We start from the raw sequence: 25,215 nt of genomic DNA on the forward strand, positions 1-25,215 counted from the left end.
AAGTAAATAAAAGTTCTAAATCACTCTTTTCCCTAGAATACATATAAAAGTAGAAAATTACTGTGAAACGCATACACATTAGGTATCCATGTGTCTGACAGTGCCTAGTCTACTGAATATAGGGTATCTGCAGTGCTCCTGTTCCGTTAGGAAGGGGTTAAAGGGGCTCTATCACTAGGAAAAGTAATTTTTAACTAATCACATCCTTGTAGATTGCCTCAGTGGTTTCTGAATAAGTCCGTTTTTATTCATATGCTAATTAGTCTTGTGCATGATACATCGTGCACACCTCTCACTGTTGTTTTCTATGGGAGACTGCTGCTGCTGATGACTTAGCTTCCTGTTTGCCTCACACACCTAGGAGATAATAGAAGAGAGAAGGCTGCTGGGAACTTCCTGTACTGGCTGGAAGCTCATTAGCATATTAATAAAAACGGACTTATGCAGAAACCACTGAGGCAATTTACATACTAAAGGTAGGTGTGGAATAGACTTTCTAAAGCCTATGCAAAGATGTGATTAGTTAAAATGACTTTTCCCAGTGATAGAGCCCCTTTAACAGGAGCACTGCAGATCCCCTATATTCAGCCAGGCTGAATTCCAAGTGGGGGAAAAAAAAAAGAACAACTCAGTCCTCAAGCTCAGGGAAGGGGCAGACAACCAAAACACCCTCCTTCCCTTCCTCAGCACCCAGCAACTACTGCACCCAAAAACGCAGACCATTTTAATTTTTTACATTTTCCAGTAGCTGCTGCATTTCCCACCTAGGCTTATACTAGAGTCAATACGTTTTCCCAGTTTTTTGGGGTAAAATTAGGGGCCTTGGCTTATATTCGGGTCGGCTTATACTCAAGTATATACGGTAAGTTTGCATAATCTAAAACTTAGCCAGTGTTAGTAAAGTTGCCCTAATGTCTCAAGGAAAGACCCAAGCTGTCAAAAAATCTTATATGCAATGACGAACAAAAAGGCAACAATGTCTTGGACATTTGACTTACAGGCTCCATATCTCACCATCCACTATAGCTTTGAATGTGAGACTATCATCATTTTATAGACAATTATCTTGGCTATCTTATACATAAATTTGACTTGCAACCATTTAGCATGTGATTAATTATGTCGATTCTTGTCATCTAACTGTATAATTACTGTTTAGCTCCTAAAAATCAAAATTTTAATGTTTATATTTTGTTAGTATTTTGTAAAGTAACCTTTGGCTTTTGACACTGCCGGAATCTTTGGCACGCTCTCAATTAGACTTAAGTATTTCTCAACTGAAATCTGATCCTAGATCTCTTCTACACTTTCCAAATGTTGGTACAAACTGGTCGACTCACTTGAGTACGAATACATCTTTTTCTTCAGCTCTACCCACAAGTGTTCGATTGGGTTGAGTTTTGGGAACTGTGGGGTCAATCCAGTACCTCTATTTCATTGTCTAATTGAACAAATTCTTCACTAAGCTCGATGTATGCTTTTGGTTGTTGTTCTGCTGTAACACTTATCCACTTTTCTGTTTTGTTTTTTGTTTCAGATTTGAGCAGGTACGTCCTCTGACGATATTGAAGTCGAGGCTTCTTCACCTTTTTTCGTGCCGCCCTTCCAGATTTGTGTAACATTTGTCGCACGGTGTTTGCATGGACATTGTGATCTCATTATAACTGTCATGTTTGCTCCATCAGAACGGATAGACCTTGCAATGAACCAACTTGTTGACTCTGATATTTTGTCTGGACGTCCACTTCTTGGCTTCTCAATTGATGGACGGACGTCATTTTGCCAACTGTCATGGCACACACATGATGCAGCTTCACAATTTTGTTGGTCGAGAGACCGCTATCGATGAGATGGATGATGCTGTTTCTCTTTGGAATCTTCTTTATGGCTAATTCTTAATGTGAATCAATGACCTTCTGCTTCGGAATTAACCTAATTACAACCTGTTCTCAAATTTCCCAATAACTCAGTGTGTTATTTGTAGTATACAAAAAGAAAAATAGTTTTACACCACCAGGAACAAAACCGTAACAATAGTTACATGATAAGAATCTGCATAAATAATCATATGCTAAATAGTTGCAAGTCATATTTATATGTGAGTTAACCAAGATGATTGTTTATCGAATGATGTAGTCTCGCATTTGAAGCTGTAGTGGATGGTGAGATATGGAGACTGAAAGACAAAAATTCAAAACCTTGTTACTCTTTTATTCCTCAGAGTACTTAATATACTCAGTCAATATTAAAGTATTATACAACATTTACTGGTAATAGTGACAAAGTGGATCAAAATCAACATAAACATGAGTGTTTATGTATGAACAGAAATGACAATGACGCTGCATAAACGGGGCTTCCTTGGGTTTTCATTTTAAAGTCCATAAAAGAAAAAATAGTTGTCTTTGGCAGCACAGAAAACAAACCTACCTGGCTGAGCAATAACTAACAACCAGTGTCCTTAACTATACCAAGATTCTTTCTATCTGGATTTTGGGACTAGATACACAGCAATATTCAGCAAGTTTTGTTCAAAGGCAACATATATCGTCCCAGGCACTGCAGTCCTAGTAAACATACACTACTGAGCCCCACAGTGTTCTGTTTCTATACCATTTAATACAAATGCTGCGGGTTCAGCTGATTAACCAGAAACCATTCCTTGGAGCTTAAAATGCATATTCCAAGAACATTGGTGAAATATAGCTATCCTCTATGACTTTCCCTGTCACAGTTTCTCAATACCTTGAATAGTTTAACTTTTATGAACATATATGGATAACAATTAGAAGGTCTCTAAAAATGGAAAATAGATACATACATAGAAAATATGTACACCTAAAAAATCATAACTAGAAGCAAAATTATGTAAACATTAGCAAAATATTTAAATAAAGCTACCCCTGTTAGTATGGCTAACATTTATGTCCATCAAGTTCAACCAAGGAATAGGAAATGGCATAACTGAAGGGACAACTCAAGGAAATAAGTATTCCACACATCTCCACAAGCATCAACGTCATTTTGCTGTAAAAAGGTGTAAGAAAATGGGGAAGGAGTTGGAAGACAACTCTACTGTTGTGTGTATTATGAGTTATTTACTCAATGAGCTACAACTAGAACTCTGTAGTATGGTGAAATTGAAACACAGGAGCTGTGCTGTATTCATCAATTACCTCAAGACAAAAAAAAATCATAATTTTTTCTTAATTTCTCAAAATTAATTTGCTGTACAATATATGCTGAAAAGATTACTTACCAAAACAATTGGTATGCAAAAATTGTCGCATTTATTTAATAAATACAAAGAGAATATCTGTAGTGTATTCCTACATTTGGAGGAAGGTGCAGTGAAGGCATTATTATGAGTTATATGATAATCCTTACAGTCCAGGGCCAACCTAAAGAGAAGAAAAATTAATTTAACCCATTTAATTTTTTTCACACGGTTCTGATAAAGGATTTAAAAATTGGGCTTCAAAAATATATTTTAGTATCTTTCCTATTCAATTTAGTTGTAAAAAGTGGTATAATAGATGATAGATGTGTGGGCCGAATGCTCACGCAACAAAAAGTCACACTGTGATCATGCATAATAACTTTATTATGTTTATCATCCATTAGTAAATACAGACAATACAAAACACACAGGAAATCAGTGTTCTGTAATGGAAATGATAAAATGATATACTAATCCAATGCCTTGGTTGCATGTGTATGTTTTGTCCCATTAGTTTATACTACATAATAAAAGTGAAGTTTTCATTATCCCCTTTAAATATACTTAAATTTTGATACAGATATAGGCAGGGTTTGACCTCCTGCTGTTTGACTATTTGGTCTACACGATTATTTATTTAACCCCTTAAGGACACAGCCCAAAAGTGCCTTAAGGACCAGGCCTCTTTTTTCAAAACTGACATGTGTCACTTTAAATGGCAATAACTTTGAGACACTTTAATTTACAAAAGTGATTTTGAGATTGTTTTTCCGTAACACATTATACTTCATGTTAGTGGTAAACATTGATCAATATTTTTGTATTTACTTATAAAAAAAAAAAATAGGAAATTTGATGGAAATTCGGGAAAAAATTGCAATTTTCAAAATGTGAAATTCTCTGCTTTTTAGGCAGATAGTCATACCACCCAAATACATGAATAAATATTATCTACCATATCTCTGCTTTATATTGGCATCATCTTTTGATTGTCTTTTAATTTATTTTGGACGTTACAAGGCTTACAAGCATAACAGCGATTTTCCAGATTGACAAGAAAATTCTCCAAACCAATTTTTTAGGGACAACCTCAGTTCTGAAAGGAATTATAAAGGCCAATATAATAGAACCCCCCCCCCCCCCCCAATTATCCCATTTTCAAAACTGCACCCCTCAAATTATTCAAAACAGCATTTGGGATGTTTGTTAACCCTTTAAGCATTTCATAAGAATAAACATAATATGGAGGTGAAATTTAGACATTTCATTTTTTTTCACTAATACATTCATTTAGACCTAAAATTAACACATTTACAAAGAGTTAAAGGAGAAAATCCATCTTACAGTTTGATATACAATTTCTCCGGAGCACAGAAATACCCCACATGTGGGTGTAAACTGATTTTTGGGTACACGGCAGCGTATGGAAGGGAAAGAGTGACAATGGATGTTTGAAAAGCAAATTTTGCTGGAATAGTTTTCAGGCGCCATGTCTCATTTGCAGTGCTCTTAGAGTACCAAAACAATGGAAACCCCCCAAAAGTGACCCCATTTTGGAAACTACACCCCTCACAGAATTTGTCAAGGGATATAGTGAGCATTTTGACAGTATAGCCGTTTCACAGATTTTACTAACCTTGGGATGTGTAAGCGAAAAATTACTGAAATGTCCCAAAAAGTAGGTAAGGAGGTAAGAGAAACCTCCTTCCACCTGTCCTGCACACAGGACAGAAAAATACACAATGGGAGGAGGTTTCTCTTAGCTTCTTATGGGAGGGGGGGGTGTCAGTGACGAAATTTAATTAATTAAATTCCACCTGTCCTAAACCATGCACAGGGGTGAGAATGCCCCATCTGCTGTGCTGCGGTTTGGACGTGGGGGAAAATTAGTTTGGAGAATTTTCTTGTAAATCTAGAAAATCACTGTTACACTTGTAAGCCTTGTAATGTCCAAAATAAATTAAAAGACGATCAAAAGATGGTGCCAATATAAAGGAGAAATATGGTAGATAATATTCATGTATTTGGGTGGTATAACTATCTGCCTGAAAAGCAGACAATTTCACATTTTAAAAATTGCAATTTTTCCCAAATTTCCATCAAATTTCCTATTTTTTTTATAAGTAATACAAAAATATTGATTAGTGTTTACCACTAACAAGAAGTATAATGTGTTATGAAAAAACAATCTCAAAATCACTTGTGTAAGTTAAAGCATCTCAAAGTTATTGCCATTTAAAGTGACACGTGTCAGTTTTGAAAAAAGAGGCCTGGTCCTTAATGCACTTATGGGCTGTGTCTCTAAGGGGTTAAAAGCCAAGTATGTCATCATATAATCTTATATACTAAAAATTTCATCATAACGAAGTTGTGGCAGGGTGCTGGTGTGGCAGGGAGTCTGTCAGTAGCAAAATCTGAAACTAATGGGGCAGTACTATGTACAGTTGCTTTAACACTTTCTAAAGGTTCCTTTGTTATTGTGCATTGCAGCCCCATTATCATAGAAAATGGGTTTTTATTCTTATGCATTCTTACTCTTTCCAAGACTGATCTGGATGATGAGCGTGGCTGGTATCAAGATGTCACTCAAGCAATGGTGGTGCGGAACTGGGCAGCAGTTCGAAGTGGCTATCTAGAGCGGCAAATAAACACCCCTAAAGCACTTTTCAGCTAATTTTCATAGTAGTAAAACCTTGGTTTTTCAATGAAAATGAAGCTGTAATACAGAATAAGAATGGAATCTTTGGAAAGTGCAGAAGCAGCCCTACAAGGAACTGTCAGTTTTATATTAATTTTCCAGCTGAAAGACTCCTTTTAAAAATTGGGTTTTTTTTCAACCTATTAACTTCTCTAGGTATTATCTAAGGTACATTACCGACAGGCATTGTGAAAAACCTCCAATACATTGGTAAGAAATAGTTCTTCACAGGAGATATTTGTGTTTTCGTTGTTCATAGATTGTTTTTTCTGGAGAATACAACAAAATCAACAAATAAGTATAAATAGCTCTAATGCATTAAAATATTAGCAATGTCAGTAGATCACATGACTGAAGCCCTAAAAGCTCCTACTAAAAATAAATAAATAAATAAATAAATAAATAAATTAATTAAAACAGAAGGGACATTGAGTGAGTTGCCTGATCCAGACCTTTGGCCCAGCATCTTACCCCTGCGGACTTTCCACCTGCACAAACCCAAACATGGTTAAGGAAATCGTTAATAGGGTGCATCCGAGGACTCAGGTGACCACAGACCACTCTTCCCGATCCTCTATTGAGGGGTTTTTAGCCCCTCTATCTTCTTCCTGGCCCAGGACTACTGTGCTGCTAGAAGCTCCTCTTACAACCACAACGTTGCTGTAGCAACAGAAGCACTACCGCTCCTGTAACGATCCCATTCTGTCCCTCCACCGACTCTCCGGGCTTATTTGACTCAAGACAATGCGGCCTCTCAATTATGGCGGCAGCTCCTCTTTCCTCTGGTCTCCTGCCTCACTCTCCCTAGCAGGGAACGATGAACTATCCCTGGCAGGCTGTCCTGAAGAACCTGCCAGCCATAATCATGGGGTCCCCCAAAGGGTGAACCCCTATTATTTATGCCATCGTAGGGGCCCATCCCTTCTACCCTAGGCTCACAAAATCCTCACACATTTACCTGGGACAAATGTACTGGGGAGTCCCCTCCTATCCTCCAAGAAGAAGGAGCCCCATGATCTCCAGACTTTCAAAGTGAAACGGCATGCCAGGATTTGTATCCCTCTCCAACTGAGTCCCCACTTGTTGTAGCATTCCCATATACATTATACAAACAGAGTCTGACAAGCATGTTTGTTTCTTTACATGATAAGCTGTTCTAGGGGTGTGATCGTAGCATAATTAATTACGCTGTAGCTAAACCACGGCCTATACATGTGCTGTCAAGCAAGATGAAGGCAACTGGCCAGGACACAGCTTTTCATATCTTGCTCCTCGAATGGCTGATGGGTGGGGCAAGGGGTATGTCTATCCATATAATAAGCCGGCGTCCCCAATCTCGCTCACATGTCAGTGCCAGAAGGGGAAGCAGGATACTATATTAGCTTCTCCTGTTGACTATCTTTTCAAGCAAGCACCTCTAATGATATATGTGCACAATGCTCTTATAGAATATGTCGAGGTGGTGTAGTTAACACGCACACCATAAGGTGTTTAAAGGGATCCTATCATTCAGATGGCATTTTTTTCTCCCTAACACGTCGGAATAGCCTTAACCCTGCTGTTCTGTACGGTTCTACTATACACATATAATGTCCCGGTCATTTTTGACGGGGCCTATTAAAGTCTGGATTTTTAACTAATTTAAGTGTTTTATTTGTATTTCTTTTGCATTATTATACTGTATGTGAACATGGTTGTTCATAAACAAATGAAAAATTAAATCAAAAACTTAAATTTTTATTTTTTTTGTGTCAAAAAATGTTACATGGCCTTATTGCATTATTCATGCATATTGCACATTTGCACAAAAAAAAATCTTACAGCTCTAAGGGCTAGTTCACATGGGGCCAATAGAGCAGATTTTGACAGCATATTTCGCCTCAAAATCCGCCTCCATACAATGGAGCCCTATGTAAACTGCTAGCGTTCGATTTTCTGCTAGCAGTTTTTTGCTGTTAGCAGAAAAAAGAAGCGACATGATCTTTCTTCAGGCGTTTTCCGCCTGAGGAAAGCAATAGAAGTGAATGGGAGGCGAAAAACGTCTATCGTTTTTTTTTTTGCAAAAAAACACAACCGAAAACACCAAGTGTTTTTTTTACAGTCCATTCACTAAGTCTGTGATTGACACAGCAGGAGGGTAATACAAAGGCAGTGAGGGCATCCTAGTGATTGTTAGTGCAGGTTCACATTCAATCACAGACCATTCACTTGGGGAGGGGAAAATAGCCTGGCGTTTTCTGAAGCAGATGTTACAAAAAACTGCTCCAGAAAACGCTCCAAAAAACACCTCAAGGTCAATAAAATGCTTCCTAATTAGGAAGCATTTTTTTCCGGACCAAAATAAGCCAGGCGGTTTTTACGTGTGAACTAGCCCTATGTAAAGATGAGTTTTCAGAGCTGTCTCATGTTTGTTCTCTAAAATTGTATTGAAAGTGAAGTAACTGTATAGAATAGTATTTTACTTGTCTACTGATAAGCTAAAACACCCCCTTTAGCAGCCCAAAGTAAATCAAACACATTTTGTCAGACAGAATTTATTAGTACTCTTTTTTAGGTCATCATTAGATAATAGAACCAGCTAATACAAGGAACCAGCTAAGACAAATAATTCACATTTACCATGTGAAAGGTTGATAACTGAATTGAACCTTTTCTATAAGAACAGCACACAACTATACTGGAAAGGAATCCATCTACAGTATCATAATTTGAAAATGTACGAGTGGGGACCCAAAAGTTTCCAGAATAAGGCTGCTGCGCGGAGTTTTCGTGGTAAGCGAACCTGCAGCTAGTTATTTGTTCAACCACGCCTTCTCAGTCAGTGTGCCAAGCGGCGTTGATGTGGAAGGTTTCCTCTACCCGCAGTGAATTTTCTTGCAATAGCCGTTTTGTCCAGCCGTCGCTCGTCAAGTGAAGTCCAATGTGAAGACAATGGTCATTTGTTTTTTCGATGCAAAAGGGATTGTGCACTCGGAATTCGTTCCAACAGATCAGACTGTCAATCACGTTTTCTACTTGGGGGTTCTCAAGAGAATGCGCAACAATGTGCATCGAAAAAGGCCCGAAATGTGGCAGTGTGGTGATTGGTTTTTCCACCACGACAATGCCCCAGCCCACACCGCCATCTCGGTGACCACTTTCATGGCAAGAAACGGCATGGCTGTCTTTCCCCACCCACCCTATTCACCCGATAAGGCTCCCAGTGATATTTTTTTTTATTCCTACAAATGAAGAGGAACCTCAAGGGGAAGCGTTTCGCTGACGTGGAGGAGGTGAAGAGGAAAACGACGGAGGCGCTTGCAGACATCAAAGTAGATGAGTTTAAAAAATGTTTCGAACAATGGAAGACTAGATTTGACAAGTGTATTGCCACTAAAGGAGAGTACTTTGAAGGAGATTGAAGGAATTTTGTACAAAATAAATAAATACACGCTTCAATAACTTTTCTGGAAACTTTTGGGTCCCCCCTCATATGTATGTTTAATTCTGCATAGACCAAAATTGAATTAATTGATAAATAGTAGTATATGAACTATATAGACCAAAATGAGATTATAACTCCTTTATTTTTTTCAAAAAATGGCAGGAGATTAGTATAAAAGGTGTAAGTCGATGGCTGGTCAGGTAATGGAGGGGCTTTACATCTCACCCAGACTAAGGTGGTTGAGATGAGAAAACTCCAGAAAGAACGTTTCTCAGCAGATGACTATTGTCTGCTGAAAGTTATTTCAAAGTTCCGGTTACTGGGCTGGATTTTTAGGAATGGCAGGTAGGTTGGTAGTGAAACCTGTCATTCCACCCCTCTCCAGTCCACACTTTGGGGATGTTACGGCAACGACTAAGCTGCAGAGAATCTGCTCATCGAGGGAGCTTAAAGGGGTATTCCCATAATCCTTGTTCACCAACCTGCAGACTCTGTTCACTTCCTGGATTTCTCGGCACATTGGTGGGCGCGGTTTCACTTGCTCTGCTATCTGCTATGTTTGCAGTTAGTAACGAGGGATTGGTTGCAAATGCATTACCACAGTATAAAGCTGATGTAGAGGCTGATGTAGCAGAGCTGGATTTGAGTCAGTTTGTAATACATACAGAGGTAATGGACTCCCTATCTCAGCCCTTATCAGCCAAATTCAATTAAATCGGCTGATAAGTGGAAGAGCTGAAGATAGAGCTCAGAAATCCCATAGCTCTCACCTCCCCTCCTCTATCTGAGGAGCTCCGTTACTTGTCAGACATAAACAGTTCAGAGGTGCTACTGAGCAGTCAGCACCTCCCTCCCTTATGAGCAGATAAGCCCCGTGGCCATAGAAACTGAGTGTAAACAATGAAGTGAATAAATTAAGATAGCGGCCAAACAAAGAAGTTTTGATAAAGCAATGTATTTAGGAAAAGTCTTAAATCCACATAAACTAGCAGTATAGATAGGATCCTTGTTATGGGACAACCCCTTTAAGAAGTCAGCTCCAGCAGCAGTTTAGTTAGAGCCTAGCCAGGCATTTATTTTTGTATTGTTTCTTTTTGTTGCTGCACTACCTTTTTGATTGAAAATAAACTGTACCTTTGTTTTGGACTGAAAGAAACTGGACTTTTGTGTCTATGCCACCCCACCTAGCAACCCCAGACCCTGACAAAGGCTATCGGTTATTTTTGACCGAACAGTACAAGTGTAAAAAAAAAGATGTGGAACAAAAAGGCATACAAGTCTCAAGCCAACCCCCGGAAGAAGACACATGAAGAGGATGTTCCAGATAAAGATGGAGGTGGCGCTGGAGAGAGTTCTCGCTCAGCATCGGGGACGCCCCCAGTGCTGTTTGAGTGCTGGGGCCCACCCCCAGTCCTGCAAGAGAACTCAAATGCATACAGAAGAAAACCGGGATTTCTATGGAACGATGGCGCGGAGAAGACATCTAAAGGTAGGAGAAGAATAGCCTTTCTTAAGGCTATTCCGACGTGTTAGGGAGAAAAAATGCCATCTGAATGATAGGATCCTTTTAATGGGGGTGTACAGGGAATGCGAGCACTGATCGCGGCCAGGTGTGTGCTGTATAAAAAAGCAGACACCAGGTGGCTATGGCGGCCAACATGTTTAAACACCCGGCATCCTCCGTACTAGTACGGCGGATGTCGCGAAGGGGTTACAGAAGCTTCAGAGCTCTTCCAATCTCTTGAAACTGCCAGGGCCCTGGAAAACACCCCGTTGTGGAACAGTAGCATTTTCGGCTGCTGTGGAAACAGCAGAAAAAAAAACACTGCACTTTATAGTGCCAGTAAGGTGAGTGAGATTCTGGATAATCCCACTGACTCACTGTGCCAAAAAAAAAACAAACCTACATTTTTGAAAAATGCATGCATGTAAATTTTACATGCAGAAACACTTGTGTTTTCCCTATAGATTTAATAAGGGAAGAAAAACCGCAGAGAAAAAAAGCATTCAAAATGCAATAGCCTTAAAAGGATTCTACAAAGCAGATTGTGGTCCAGTCCTCTTGGAAATAGTCATAAAAAAAAAAAACTTCTATTGATCATCACTTTAAAAAATCTAAAATGGGTAAGCAACATAAACCTAATAAAACATTGTGGTCCATAATCTGTCACAGTAAGAAAACAAGTTTAAAGTAAGGTGGCGAGGAGGTGGAGTGCGAGTGGGAAACGCTGAATGTGAGGTATGAGGAGATCCAGGAAAGGGCCAACTCTGTGTTGCCTTGCCAAAGGATGAGAGAGGTTTTTATACGAAGGAGTGGTCAACTGGTGTCAAAGGAGAAGGAAAGGTCAAGGAGGAGGAAGACAGACTAGTGACACTTGGCTTTGACAGTTAGTAGGTTGTTTGTGACTTGGCTACTGCAGTTTCTGTGCAGTGATGTGGTGTGAAGCCTGACTGTAATCTGTCAAAGAGCAAGTAGGACGAGAGATAGGAGGATAGTTCAGAGCGGAAGTGTTGTTTTATCAATTTTGAGGCATATGGGATCAATGAGAAGGGACAATAGTTGGCTGGAGAGGAGGGGGATCAAGGAATGGTTTCTTAAAAGGATTGTTCAGGTAAAAATGAAAAATCCTTTTAACTTTTAAATAAGCTGTGGGCAGTGAAAAAAAAAGCATACTCATCTGTCCCCATTGCTTCATTGTCCTGTGCTCCCGTGGCATCTTTCTGTATTGTGCTGAAGCAGTTAGCCTCAGCAGTCATGTGACCATTGAGGCCAATCAGCCAAGGGCCTGAATGTTACTACCTGTGACATCGGGTCCCTCTCCCTGAGGCCACTGATTGACCTTAGTGGTCACGTGACTGCTGAAGCCAATCTGTGGCATGAGCACAATGCCGGAAGCGACACGAGATAGCAAACAAACCGGGAGGCATGGGACAACAACGGAACAACTGTGACAGGTGTATGTGTGAATTTTTTTTTTTTTCACTGCCCCCAATGTATTTCAACTTTAAAAGCTTAGCCTGGACAACTCCTTTAAGCATAGGTGTAACAGCGTGTTTGAAGGCGGAAGGGAAGGATCCTCTGTTAGAGATAGGTTAAAGAGATTGGTTATGACAAAAGTAAAGACTTCAGAGAGGTTGGGGATGAGGTGTGACTGTATCAGGTTAAGCGTGCAGGTGGTGAGGTGAGTCTTTGATTGGTGACGATAGAGAAACAGGTTAAGGGGCCGTTCACACGGAGTAACGCGTCGCTCATTTAGACACGTATACATGTGTCAGAGCGCGGCACTTCAAAACAGATCCCATTGATTTCAATGGGTGCCGACATAAGCGCGCTACACATTGAAATCAATGGGAGGCTTTGTAACTGATTGATTTCAATGTGTAGCACGCGTATGCCGGCACCCATTGAAATCAATGGGATTTGTTTTGAAGCGCCGCGCTCTGACACGTGTATATGTGTCTAAATGAGCGGCGCATTACTCCTTGTGAACGGCCCCTAAGGCTTAGTTCACACATGCTTATGTGATCAGTCTGTTTGAATGCAGTTTGAGACTAAAAACGGACTGATGCACATACTGACTGCAAACGGACGCTGGGTTCACACCAGCATTTGGTCTCTGTACTCAGGTTTCCGTCTTCTGCAGGCTATGAGCAAGATACCATTGCAGACATCGCCACAAACCTTCACCAGACCTACACATCCTGAACATATACATCCAACTACAGGCTGAAATGTAATTTATACAAAGTTTAAATTGAGTCTACCACTGCCCTCAGCTACTTTAAACCACTTCCATGATCCTGTTAGCAGAATAAAAATTATACATTCTTCTGTTTCAGAGTTTTAGGGATGCATAGAAAAAGCACTTTTAATCTTTATTCAAATGAGGATCATTGGAGCACAGGGGGAGTTTTCTTCTGTTACACTAATAAAAGTGCTTTTTCTACTCATTCCTGGGGGGCAGTGATAGACTCCCTTTAAAAAAAAGCATACATTTTGCTAAACTAGTATATGCATTTTGTAAATGCGGGACATTCAGAATAAGCTGGTTGCTAGGTAAATCAGGAAGATGGAGGCAAATATATCAGCTCACAGTTGTTATTGTTATTAACTTTAGCAGTTAATACAGTCCACCAGTATATAAATCAAAATAGCTTTCTTCAGCATAAAGATAAATGAAAACAGCTTTCTTCTGCAGGAAGGTGCAAAAACAAGTAACATAAATAGCCCTTACTTTAGGATACAAAGGAGGTAGTTCCCCAAAGTTTTCTCAACAATAAATCAGGTGATTTTTTTGGGCTTTCTCCTCCAGACACACAGGGTAGTGTGTACAACAGTTTTCTCAAACAAGAGACGACCACACCCACTCCCCTTGGATATCTTCAGCTCTTTAATGGCTGATCACTTGGGTCGCCCAGAAAAACCAGGACTGGAATATAGGCCTGGGTTTGCAAAAATTCCCAAATCATGGACCCATACTCCAGCCAGTCACCATGTAGACACCAGCCACTTCAGCGGCAGGTACCTGCCAGCTATAATTTTTCCTTCTGCCTGTCTACAATTTGTTGAAGTTGAAGACACACATGGCAGTCTTGATGGCTGCCTTACTACCATGCATGTCGCTTATGCCTTTTATTAAAAACTGTCTCCACCCTAAGGCTCTTAATTGTAAGGATATAGTATACTCACTAAAGATTTTCTCCTTAACGAGAAAAGTGAAAGCTCTGCACAGCGCTCCATCATCTTATTTAAAAGCTTCTCCAATTCACCATACTGTACTGGAATACTGAGATGATCCTTCCTACAAAAATCAATTGAAAAAAAAGGTAAATCTAAAATGATGTTTTTAAATGATTGTCAGCTATACCTGTGAGAAAGATAACTTTATTTAATGTTACTAGTCACACCCAGGCATGATTACTGCAAACCCATTGAATCTAAAGATCACCTAGGTTGAAAAGACACAGCAGCACTGGCCACAAAACAGGCCAAGCTGTCACAGTTTTGACTTACATTAATTGATCAGTGCTAGTTAACCTGTTAACTGCATTGTGTTTTTGCAGTTTACCTGCAAAAATTGATTGTATGAGGTGATTGCAAAGGCAGCCAACATAAAAAAAAATAAAAAAAAATAAAATAAATAAATAAAGGTGTGTTTGTCAACTATGATCCAAATTTTCCTTTATTATAATCTAAACATACAAACATCCAAGTCTAGAAGCACTGCTAGGCTACAAAGACGCTAATAGGCAGAGGGAGAAAGCTGTGCCATATCGCCATGAATACCCTGCACATACAGAATGATGAGTGTAAAATATCCAAATATAACTGAACCAATCTCATGCAAAGAAATGCAGACTCTTTTACATAAGTCACCAACTGAAGTCATAATCAGACAAGCGCCCCTCAAAAAACAAACAAAAAAAAACAAACAACCATGTTAGCCAAGTACACAGCATTCGTCAAACACATGCTCTGCTATTCTAATAATCAGAGAGCTGGGAAACTCTGCTTATACAATGTAGTGAAATTACTGTGACAACTTTTTATCTCCGCACATAATGGTTTTAAGTCGCAACTGCACTAAAAGAAAAGATTTTCTTTTTTACCAAAGCAGGATCATGATTCAAGTGTTGAACGAGAAACATCATTCACTAGGGCTGGGCAATTAATAGTAATAATTGAAACAGGGTGATCCATAGCTGTCTTACAAAATGGCCTGCCCATTACTAGCCCCTCCCACCCTCCCCTGCCTCTCTTTAGCTTAGCAATCCCGCCCATTACTAACCCATCCCACTCTCCCCACCCCCATCTCCCTAACTAACCTATTCCGCCCACTACCAGAAGACAAGAAAATTGGAGGAGCCGTTCCTTGGACAAAGGAAGGCTTGGTGAGTATTGAAGGAGATGGGGGGACAATAGTGACGTTCCGTTTCGGAAGCAGTGAAACGGACCACTCCAGGTATATGAGTAATTATAGATTTTTTTTTAATTGAAGTAAATTAGAAGTTAGGCGGGAGGAGGGGATTAAGTTAAGGGTTAATTTTTAGTTTATTCTGGACAACCCCTGTAAGTTTCAGTTGATCAACCAAGCCATCCTTCAGGTGCAGTGCATAGATGGCTCATCACAATTCTTCCATGACTTGGAAGAAGCGCAAACTTTCTTCTCAGAGGACCAAGCAGGCATTAAGAGCAAGCACCCAAAGATCGGAAAGGTCCTTTGTTACCTGTAAGAGAGGCCGATAGTCGGAGTCGGGGCAGTACAAACAGGGTCGGACTGGGGTGTCTAGGGCCAACCAGTGGAATTGTTTCTAGGGGCCCACCATCAGGACCCCTGCAGACCAACGATACTGAGACAGGGTGGTTAAAGGTAATAACATGTCGGGAGCCATGCAGCTCACCTGCCATACAACGTGCAACAACATACTACCTAAACCCACTGCTACGCACTGTATGGAAAGTGATCAGCATGGCTCCTAGAAATGTTACCATTACCTGTAGCCACACTGTCCTGGAAGAGCTGATTTGCAGAGGTCCTGGCTGTTGTATCATCACAGATGTAATATTGATGGCCTATCCTAAGGACAGACCATCAATATTATAAAGTTGGATAAATCCTTTAAAGATTTGTCCAGGAATTGGAGCAACTCATGTGCTGGGAGGGAGGTGTAAAATAAAAAATAAATCAATAAAAAGCGCCTTCACCTGTCCCCATTGCTCCATTGTCTGCCGCCAGTGTCCATTTAGTCTCATGCCGCCGCCTCCTTGCTGGGAGTCCTGCACCTCATGTGACCACTGAAACCAATCAGATACAGGATTTCCAGAAATAAGGCCATGAGACTGAACAGACACAGGCAGGAGGATAACGGGGCGCTGGGGACAAAAGCTCAATGAAAAACACTGCGTCTCACTGTTGCACCTAATCCTTAAAGAGGACCTTTCACCATTTGGGGCACAGGCGGATTAATACACCGCTAGAAAGCCGACAGTGCACTCAATTCAGCTTTCCCATTCTGTGCCACCGGTGAAGAGCTATCGGTGCCATTACTGTAGCTATTCAGCGTCAGAAGGGCGTTTCTGACAGTCAGGAACGCCCCTTCCTCACAGTAGCGTCTATTGCGCTGTACTCTGAGAGGGGGCTTTCCTTACCGCCCAGCCATGAAGCTGAGTGGTGAGGAATGCTCCCCCCCCCCCCCCCCAGTACTTGTCTATCGACGAGCACCGCAAGGGAAGGCGGGACATGGGCACAGGCAGACGTAAGGGCGGGGAAAGGCGCATGGGTGCGGAAGCGCATGTATGGGGGGGGAGGGGGGGAGAGCGCTGGTGCGTGGGGGGCAAGCCGTAAATAGGGAGGGGGTCCGATGGCGTAAGGAGTGCGGTGGATCATAGCCACCATGAGTTCGCTACATATAAGCGGCTCACTCATATACATTATTATAGCATATATACACATTCATATATAAGCCATATATACACATATATGAATACTATATATACTTACCTATATACATACACTCACACATTATTATAACATACTGTGTATACACACACATACCTGTATACAAACATAGTCCTCACACAGTATACAAGACACATGCTTTAACCCTTAAGTACTATCATGGTGTCTATCATAATGATATGTGTATGGTAGCGGTGTATGATACACCATGATAGGACTTAAGGGTTAAACAAATGTACACATATACATATTAAACATTACATTTTACCAAAAAATGGAAAAAAAAATATACTCACATTTTTGAAGTAGAAAGGTGATGCTCTGATCGCAGTAGCAGCAGCAGACTTCTCTCTGTCCCCTCACAGTACGATGTGAGCGATGACTCACTGCTGGGAGGGGGAGGGGGAATTCCGGGCAGAGAGTTCTACATAGGAAGGTAGCAATAGCTACTGCAGCTGCTGTCCCGGAGTCTTCAGTTCTCCCTGGCAGGAGGCCCCTCGGTGTAAGTGTCGGGGCCCTGGGAAACTGCCTGCAGCCGGGCATCTTTAACCATTACAGTGCTGCTGGCAGCCGGGGCCCCGAGCTTACAGATCCGGCCACTGCCACTATCAATTGCTCAGTTTGCCAGTGCAAATGCATTGGTTCAGGGGCCCGACCCGGCCACTGAAAATCCCGATCGGGCCCCTGACCAATGCTTCTGCATTGGGGAAATGAGCACTACGGTAATAGTCAAGGCTGGGGCCCACCGGGGGATCCCCCGGCACCCCGGCGGGCCAGTCCGACCCTGAGTACAAACAAAATGGATGATCATGAAGAGCTTAAACTAACACAACCACAATATTTTAAACTGCCCAAGGTCCAGCATTAAGGTTCGCTGCTGAAACTCTGGGTCTTTTGGACCAAATGACAGACTAAAGAATCAAGGGATTGGAGATGGACAAAGCAGATTGAAGCCATGTTGACAATCTGAAGGGACATTCTTTGTAAGGGGGTGGATGGAAGGTTGGGAAGGGAGAGGGGAATGGTTGGTTCACGGTGATAATGGCAATTATATCTATACGTCTGGCATTACTGACACTGTTCATGGCAGACCAGATAAAAGATCTCCCATGGGTATTGGACTCTCTCACAATTTTCGGATCTGTTTCTGTTCAATTGCTTGGAAGCTTAGATCTCCAATTCCATCCGCATGACATTGGGCAAGGTGCCTGGCCACTGGCGTGTCTCTGTGGGATTCCTTTTTTGGTTTTTGTGTGTGTATATTTGTGATGCCTATAAGGATGTCACTAGGGGGAGTGGCTTTATAAATTCTGTATGTATCTTAGGTGCTAAAGCCCTGATTAGAATTCCTTAGTGTGCATATCTGTGACGCCTATTTTAACGTTACAAGGGAGCATGACTTCGCGTACACTCTATTAACTGCTAGTGCTGATATCCTAACTAAGTGTTTGGTGTGCAGCCTATGACATCTCTATTTGTGCAGACTTTCTGTATGCTGTATGTATTATAGGTGCCAATGTCCTGATTAGGATCTAAGAGCATGCATGCCCGTGACGCCCATACTGACGACATGAGAGGGCGTGGCTTTAAGCACATGCGAGCAATCTCTATTGCTGATACCAAAAAGAAAAAAAGGGGACTAAAACTTAACCTTTAATAAATAAGATAGGCTAAAATTTGGTAAATGTGTGAATAAAAACTACACACATATGAGACCAAAGGAGTTATGGATATAACTGAACAGGTAAGTACTAGGGTTGAGTCGATCTTGAAATTTCAGGATGGTTTTTAAAATCCGATTTCCGATCATTTTCCATTCAAACCCGATCCTAATCCCAATTCCGATCCCAATGCAAGTCAATGGGATTTTTTTAATAATCGAAGATCGGATTTTAAAAATGATCCTATTCACTACACAGCAGGTAGTCCAAAACCGGAGTTAGACTTACCGGTAACGTTGTTTCCATGTAGTCCACCATGACGGCTTCACAAGGAGGTTGACCTCTGACCCGCTGTAGGGACAGGAACTGAGAGACTTGTTAAATACACCACTCCCACCACCATTCACTAGTGTTTACCAAATTACAAAGGAAAGGTGCGAAATATAAACTACAGTATACTGTCTTACCTAAAAATATTAACTAGGGAGGGTAATTAGACGTCGTCATGGTGGACTACATGGAAACAACGTTACCGGTAAGTCTAACTCCGGTTTTCCATTACGTCCACCATGACGGCTACACAAGGAGATATACCAGATTACAACTCCTAGGGTGGGATTACCGCCGAAAGGACCTTACGTCCAAAGGCTAACTCACTTACCGAACCTAACCTGTAGTGTTTAGCAAAGGCCAGCGAACTAGCCCAAGTGGGAGTCCTGAAAATCTGCTCTAGGGAAGCTCCTCGTCTCTCAGCCCAAGAGGAGGAAGCTGCCCCAGTTGAATGAGCTTTGATGTTCCTGGCTCTGGCCGTTCAAAGATGGTATTGAGCATGCTATATCTTTTCATATACATAATTCAATACTGGTGTATTGCATCCATTATATACCATTCAACAATGGTGTTATGCATGCTATATGTGAATATGCACACATTATTTATCATTATATACCATTCAATAATGGAGTTATGTAAGCCTCATAAGTTCATCCATGTATACTGTTCAGTAATGGTGATAGACATGCTATACCTATCTCCCCCATGGAGATCGGTACTTTGTCAATACGTACCCTTCAGCAAAGGGGTTTATATATATATATATATCAGTAACTGCCTTCAGACATGAAGCTATACAGGTTAATAAACACCTTTTAGCCATGCAGCTACACGGGTTATTAAATGCCTTTTAGCCATAAAGCTATACAGGTAAGTAAATGTCTTTTTAGCCATGACGCTATACAGGTTAGCCTGAAGCTATACCAGTTAGCAAATACCTTTTAGCCCTGAAGCTATACAGGTTAGTAAATACCTCTTCGCCATTGAGCTATACAGGTTAGAATGAAGCTTATACAGGTTAGTAAATACCTCTTAGCCATTGAGCTATACAGGTTAGTAAAAGTCCTTTGGCCATGCAGCCATACAAGTGAGTAAATGCCTTTCGGCCCTGAAGCCATACAGGTCAGTAAATGGCTTGCATTCCTCCAGTTAATTTTTTGCCTTTGTTCACACAGTGCTCATATGTCAAAGAGCATATAACAAGCACAGCAAGGGTCTGTGTAAGATCTCATTCCGAAATGGCACACCCTGGCATACCACCTTCAGTACATATTGTTCCCAAAGGAACCACCTATATAGACCAGCAATGGTGTTATGTATGCTATTAGTACATACAACGCCACATTGGGTTTAACCCACACTGTAAAACGTTATGTCATATCCATATACACACACATATATATATACATATATATACACACACATACAGAGATACACATCAGTGTACACTATACCTACCTATACACATGCACCTGTACATCAATGGGCATTATCCATATATATCATAAAGCAATGGTATCATCAGTATCTACCATTAACAATGGTGTTATGCCTGCTATCCCTTAGTATATATTATCCAGCAGTGACATAATGCATCCATTATATATCATTCACCCATGGTTATATACCTATCCATATGCACCACTTCTGTCTTTAACACAGCAGAATAGTTGGTTTTGATCAGGTCTCAGCCCTGACTTTACTCACTGCGCCCTTTAGGATGTGGCCGGTGGTGATCAGACCAGGCCAAACTTTCACTAAGCCCCCTGCCAGACGGTGTTGCACATGTGCAAACCATTTTGTCAGAATCCAAACTAGCAAGGCTTCACCTGAGATAAGCCTTTCACCTTGGGGGTTTCCCCCAGCAGGGTCTGCGGGATAATCAGCAACCTGCTACCAAGTTTTACTCAAACTAGCAACTGTTATACCCTGGCTAAGCCTCCTATAAGCAAAACGGTCCTACCTCTTCTAAGGTTTTAAGAGAAATATACCTACTTTTCTTCCTGTCATCTAGACAGGGCACAAGGCGAGGACTGGACTTCTTTATACTGAAAGGCCTAAGTCCTCCAAAGTCAGCTTACCCTCCTCAAGGGCCTTCGCCGTACTTCCTGAGCATAGGGTTTTTAGAATAGGAATGCCAACTCCTTCCCACAAAGTGGTCATTCCCTGGAGGTTTTTCATACACCCTTGCTCCTATGGGAACCTTCCGTCTCCGCTTACAATGGGAGAAATGGAAACCCAAATTACACTCTGCCCATTAACAGGGAAAAAACAAAAAGATTACTCAGGTACAGAGCAGCTGTTCCAAGTACTCACAACACCAAGGGAGCTGGAAGCAGCCAGGGGATCTGTGATTAACAGCTGTGCCTCAGGGAGCAACATGCTGGAGCATACAGTGATACATCACATACCTTGCAGGAATGCCGCCTAGTTCACTCACCGCTCGGAATTCATCTTTGTGTAGCCAGATTCTGCCGCCTCAGTCTCCCAGGAAGCTGGGAATATAGACACACGCCACTGCGCCCGGCTATCTCACATCCTGGAACGCCAGTACGCCAAGGTTGGCTGTTCCTCCCCTGTGTGCTGGCCGGAGCCGGCATCCACTCTACCCCCTGCATTAGCCATAATAGACCGCTGGAAGGGGGGAGTTTTCCACCCAGGGGCAGGCCGGAGCGATACCCCTGTGTCCTTAATGGCCCAGGGAGGCAGACGCCTTTGACTACGACCGAGGGCCAGACGGTGGTAATACTTACCTATCCCCCAGACGGAGGAGAGCCTCTCAATCCGACCCTGTGTAGGGACAGGAAACACTGGTGAATGGTGGTGGGAGTGGTGTATTTAACAAGTCTCTCAGTTCCTGTCCCTACAGCGGGTCAGAGGTCAACCTCCTTGTGTAGCCGTCATGGTGGACGTAATGGAAAAATTGTTTCAATTTTTGGACTCCACGCTGTGTAGCGATTTAAAAAAAAAAAATCCCCTCTGGTGTCCACTTACCTGCACAGATCCGCTGCCGCTTCCAGTTCTTCTTGGTCCAGTCCGGTCTTGGTCGCTCCTTCACAGGCCTTCAGAGCACCGCCACCTCCCTAGGCTAGTGTTAGAGATCATGGGAGTAGGCGGGGCTTGTTGTGGCTTAGAGTGTGGGCTGGGAGACATGAGTGCATCACTCACATCTCCCCTCCCAGTACCCGCACACTCTCCTAAGCCACAAGCCCCGCCTTCTCCCAGCATCTCTATAATACTAGTCTAAGGAGGTGAGAGGACTGGACCAGAAGAGGGCAGCGGCAGCACTTTTGTGCAGGTAAGTTGAGCGAAGTTCGCGAGTAGATAGATACTACTGTTTAGTTGACTTGTCTAGTACATAGACAAGTCAATGTACAGTAGTATCTATCTACTCGCGAACTTGCCTCGCCGTCCTCACAGCAGAGCAGCACACAATGATTTACCGCAGCATGCCACTCTTCTGCTTCGTCCCTGTTTTACCATATATTCAGCTGAGTATACGGAACGAAGCAGAAGAGTGGCAGGCTGCTGTAAATCCATAGGAATGAATGGCCGCCCGCTTCCATTCATTCCTATGGTTGCTAAGCTTTTCCCACAATGATTGGCCAGTAGCTAAGCATTGTGGTAAATAACCTCCGATCTCGCCCAAAAAGATTGGGATCAGAATTCCGATCACGATCGTGAAATTAATTCGATTGCCAATCGGAATCTGAACATTTCCGATTCCGATCGCTCAACCCTAGTAAGTACCCTTGTCTAATAGAGAACATGCGGTGGCTATGGCTAAAACAGGGCCTGTACCACACCTCCTGGATACTTAAACCTGAAAATAAATCTCTATCACTACAATCTCACAGACAGGATAAACTCATATATTCATTTTCTCAATTCAGCATCAGTGTATAAGAAAACAAGACCGAGACCAGAGAAGAATCTCCTCAGAGCTAAGGGTAAGTTCACACAGATTTTTTGGTCAGGGTTTTGAGGCTGTATCTGCCTCACAACCCTGACCAAAAAGACGGCTCCATTGAAATCAATGGGAGCCGCTCAGGTCTTTTTTCCGAGAGCCGTTTCTTCTGGCCTCGCGATTTGGCCTGAAGAAACTCCCTCCTCCAGATTAGACCCATTCATTGGGCCTAATCCGGAGCAGAATGCACGGCTACCTGGTTTTTGGATCGGAACCTGAGGCGAAACCCCGTGTGAACTTACCCTAAGAGGATAGAAACCATGATCTATTCCTCATATCATCACTATGATCAACATCACATACACACAAAGACAAAGAGACGCGGGCTTACACAGATTCATCATATCTACATTCACTCCCTATAGAGTTCTGTAAAGCCAATACCAAATACCGTATATACTCGAGTATAAACCGAATTTTTCAGCACAGTTTTTGTGCTGAAAAAGCCCCCCTTGGCTTATACTCGAGTCAGCAAAAAAAAAAAAAAAATTAAATTTTTTTTTATTTTTTATTTTTTTATTTGGGGGGGGGGGGGTGTGTCTATGACCAGCCACAATAACAATGTGATTTAAAAAAAATAAAAATTCTAAATCACTCCTTTCCCTAGAATACATACAAAAGTAGAAAATTACTACAAAACACATACACATTAGTGCCTGGTCTACTGAATATAGGGTATCTGCAGTGCTCCTGTTCCGTCGGGAAGGGGTTAATAGGAGCACTGCAGATACCCTGTAGTCAGCCAGACTGAATTCCAAGTGGGGGAAGAAAAAACAGTCCTCAAGCTCAGGGAAGGGGCAGACAGACAACCAAAACACCCCCTCCCCTTTCCCAGCATCTATTGCACCCAAAAACTCCAACCATTTTTAATTTTTGAAATTTTTCCAGTAGCTGCTGTACTCCCCCCCCCCCCTAGGCTTATACTCGAGTCAATAAGTTTTCCCAGTTTTTTGTGGTAAAATTAGGAGCCTCGGCTTATATTCGGGTCGGCTTATACTCAAATAAAACGGTATGTGAAAGAGCAGACCTCTTCAGCTGTTTATAAGGTCCCTCTTATAACATATTACAAAAATATATTTTATATATATATATATATATATATATATATATATATATATAAATATCCCCCACCTATGCAAAAAAAAAAAACCGTTTATTGTTACTGTATATCTACATGCTGTATTATCAACATCACTTCACACAGAGAACTAAATGATCCTGCAGTGTCTGTGGTTTCTTTCGTTTTAGTTGCTATGACTCCTAGTATTTCTCTATCTGACATGAGCTTGTATGTGTTTCTCTCTTGTTATATACTACTGTACCATCCATGAAACTGTATCACTGAAATTTCCCCATTGTGGGACTATTAAAGGATTCTCTTATCTCTTATCTTATCTAAGTTCACAACTCTGTGTGGTTCAAACCTTCAACCCCAAAAACTTCAAATATCTCCTCTCATTCACACTACTACCACTAAGCCATTCCACCTACAGAAGTTGATCAAAAAAATTTTATCATATAAGAGCTGGTATCACCTAAAGTACTTAGTAAAGAAACTTAGTAAATATCCCCACTGGAATATTATACTCTGCCTATCTGACAAAGGGGTGTGCTTTTCCAAGCGTTTATACTCCGAAACATGTTATCGTCCCAATAATAATTTCGTATTCTTTACTTCTATTGCTTCGTATCAAGTCCTTGAGCAGTGGCCTTTTAAACTGGTCACCCAGTTTTCGTACCTGTGTTTACCCACCGATGGCTTTCAATAGCCAGTCGATTTCACAGTTATTTTGTGACTAAGTAAAATCTGCCAGGATTATACCCATACTACTCCTCCCCCGCACATTGGGATGTGTGGACAGCATAAGGATCTGGAGGATCATTTTGGAGACCCATGTAAAGATTCACATCACGATTCCAACAAGGAGCACAGTCCGTCTGTTTTTACCCTCCTAAACAGTTATTCATTAGAAAATGCTGCTCTGTCTAATGGTAGCCTACAATTCTCACACTCTTCTACGACTGAAAACAGTCAGGGTGGTTGGGTAGCCTGCAATAGAACTGCTGTAATATTGTAATGCATTGCATTAGTGATCAGAGCCCATGGGGTTCAAGACACCTAGGGGGTCTAATAAATGCAAAAAATAAATAAATAAAACAAAATAAAAAGTATTAAAAATTCAAATCACCCCCCCCTTCCTTAGAACACATATAAAAGTATTTAAATACTGTGAAACATATACATATTAGGTATTCCTGTGTCCAAAAAATGTCTGGTCTATAAAATTTTTTCCCCGTACGGTAAATGTCAAAGCGGTAAAAAAAAAAAAAAAAAAAAACTGCCAAACCGCCATTTATTCACCATTTAGCATCTGATAAAAATTTTTTAAAAAAGTGATCAAAGCAATAGCAATTCCCAAAAATAGTATACCGTATATACTCGAGTATAAGC

The 25,215-nt window shown here is 41.4% G+C and overlaps 1 protein-coding gene across 1 annotated transcript in view; it reads right to left on the reverse strand.

The window, feature by feature from the left end:
• Positions 1 to 25,215, reverse strand: part of MEI1 (meiotic double-stranded break formation protein 1) — a 268,519-nt gene that overhangs the window by 138,821 nt on the left and 104,483 nt on the right. Inside the window, exons 12-14 of the mRNA XM_075286804.1 lie at positions 14,033 to 14,144; positions 6,096 to 6,187; positions 3,260 to 3,401 (exon numbers count right to left, since the gene is read on the reverse strand). Of these exons, the coding sequence (XP_075142905.1) occupies positions 3,260 to 3,401; positions 6,096 to 6,187; positions 14,033 to 14,144 (346 nt within the window). The remainder of the gene's footprint in view (positions 1 to 3,259; positions 3,402 to 6,095; positions 6,188 to 14,032; positions 14,145 to 25,215) is intronic.

The sequence above is a fragment of the Leptodactylus fuscus genome, chromosome 9 (assembly GCF_031893055.1).
Source record: "Leptodactylus fuscus isolate aLepFus1 chromosome 9, aLepFus1.hap2, whole genome shotgun sequence".
Taxonomy (NCBI): domain Eukaryota; kingdom Metazoa; phylum Chordata; class Amphibia; order Anura; family Leptodactylidae; genus Leptodactylus; species Leptodactylus fuscus.